General features: G+C 39.6%; 1 gene segment (V, D, J or C); it reads left to right on the top strand.

The window, feature by feature from the left end:
- Window positions 1-563: 563 nt before the first annotated feature.
- LOC101340878 (T-cell receptor alpha chain V region CTL-L17-like) lies at window positions 564-1,282 on the top strand. The segment is given in 2 exon segments: window positions 564-664; window positions 828-1,282. Coding segments are annotated over 2 exon segments (507 nt in total).
- Window positions 1,283-1,972: the final 690 nt, after the last annotated feature.

Below are 1,972 nucleotides of genomic sequence, written 5' to 3'. Positions count from 1 at the left end.
ATTATGTGCCATTTATTTAATCAGGGAAAATTTGGACACATCTGAAGACCGTGTTAGAATACAATTAGATTAAAGATAAAGCTACCAAACTTTCCCTGTGTTTGAAATTTGTCATCATTGTATTAAATAGATACAAGCCTTCAGGTGTCCTCAATAAACATCATTTCTTAATATTTTAAAGTAAGATATTTGCCTACATTTGACAGTTGACATCATTTGACCTAATATAATTCTCTTTATTCTCAGTTACCATTCTATGCTATTGCAAAAAATATATATTTAAGTGATCTCTGAAAACTTTTCCATCTCTTATAATCTCATATCCTAACTTTTTTTTTTTTTTTTTAAATGGGGAAGGCATTACAAACTGATCTTTAGGAAATACATTTTCAGAAATATTCTACATGTGTACCCAAGGGGGCAGTGCTTCCTTTCATAAAAAGAAATAACTTTCTCACACACACATACACACACACACACACTCGCAAACAAGCTAGTCATGTGTGAAATAGAAGGGCCTGTGGAAGGAAGTGAATGATGTGTAGGAAGTTAAGGCCACATTTACAATTGCCTGGGGAAGGAGAGAAGACAATCTGAGTCTTCACAGGAAGAATGGACAAGCTCCTGGGAGCATTACTGTTGATTCTATGGCTTCAGTCAGACTGTGAGTTGTGGAAGGGAAATACAAATATAGCAGAAAAACTCCTAGATTCACTACAAGGCTGGGAGATGAGACAGTTGGAGGTGCTTTGTTTTTTGGCCCATGTGGGTTTTCTGTGGGGACTTGAAGAATAAAATTTTAAATCTGTTACTTTCTTTCCAATCAGGGGCCAATAGTCAACCAAAGAAGAAGGATGACCAGCAGGTTAAGCAAAGTCCCCCATCCCGGAAGACCCAGGAAGGAGAAATTTCCATTTTCAACTGTGATTACAATAATGATCTGTTTGATTACTTCGTGTGGTACAAAAAATCCCCTGGTAAAGGCCCTGCCCTCCTCATATCTATACATTCAGGTGCGGATGGAAATGAAGAGGGAAGATTCACAGTCTTCCTCAATAAAAGTGCCAAACACCTCTCTCTGCATATTGCGGCCTCCCAGCCTGGAGACTCCGCCACTTACTTCTGCGCAGCAAGTGCACAGTGCTCTGCAGGCACCTGTAGCCTGTACCCAAACCTGCAGATGGGGTCCAAGCCAACCCTTACTTTGGGGTCTCAGACTGGGAGGGCCACAGACTTGCTTCCATTTACACACAACAGCATGCAAGGGTGTGCTTTAAAGTAGGTGAGACAAGTTGAGCTTAAAGCAAGACTGACACTTGGCAATTTTATATATGAGTAAGGAAAGTTCCCTAAGCTTTAGGGTGCCAAAGGGTCTAAACTCTCCTTTTTACTTTCAGCAAGAGGTTGTTGGTTTAGCTAAAGCATAATCTTGAGTGATTCTTTTCCCCCACAAGATCCTGGAATGAAGATATCCTGTTTCCCTTGTATTTTCAGAGGGAAGAAACATACAAGAAGACATTTCCAAGAGCCTTCACCATTTTATCTAACCTCCAACTTCTGCTAAATCACCACTAGAAGAAGAAGAGTAGAAGGAGAAGAAGGAGAGTGGAGAAGGGGGATGGGGAGAAGGAGGAGGAAGAAAAAAGGAAGGAAGGAATATTAGCAATAGTGATAGTAACAATTATCAAATTTGATGGAACATTTATGATACTGCGCATTTTACATGTATTACCTTATCTAATCCTTCCAATAACTCTTTAAGATAGCTGTTGTAATAATCCATATTTTAGAAGTTAAAACTATGAGAGGTTAGGTTATTTCCTCAGGGTCACTAACTTAGTGATTGTGGAAATAGGCTTCATGCTCAAACTACCTGACTGCAAGACCCGCAGCGTGAACCATCAACAATGCTGCCTTTCAACTGAAGCCATTGACTAGCCATACACACTTTTAAAAAGCTGTCAATTCCTTT

Source organism: Trichechus manatus, unplaced genomic scaffold (assembly GCF_000243295.1).
Source record: "Trichechus manatus latirostris isolate Lorelei unplaced genomic scaffold, TriManLat1.0 scaffold00268, whole genome shotgun sequence".
NCBI classification, from domain to species: Eukaryota; Metazoa; Chordata; class Mammalia; order Sirenia; family Trichechidae; genus Trichechus; species Trichechus manatus.
Note: the sequence above shows the minus strand (reverse complement) of the source record. Positions and strands in the feature narration are given on the sequence as shown.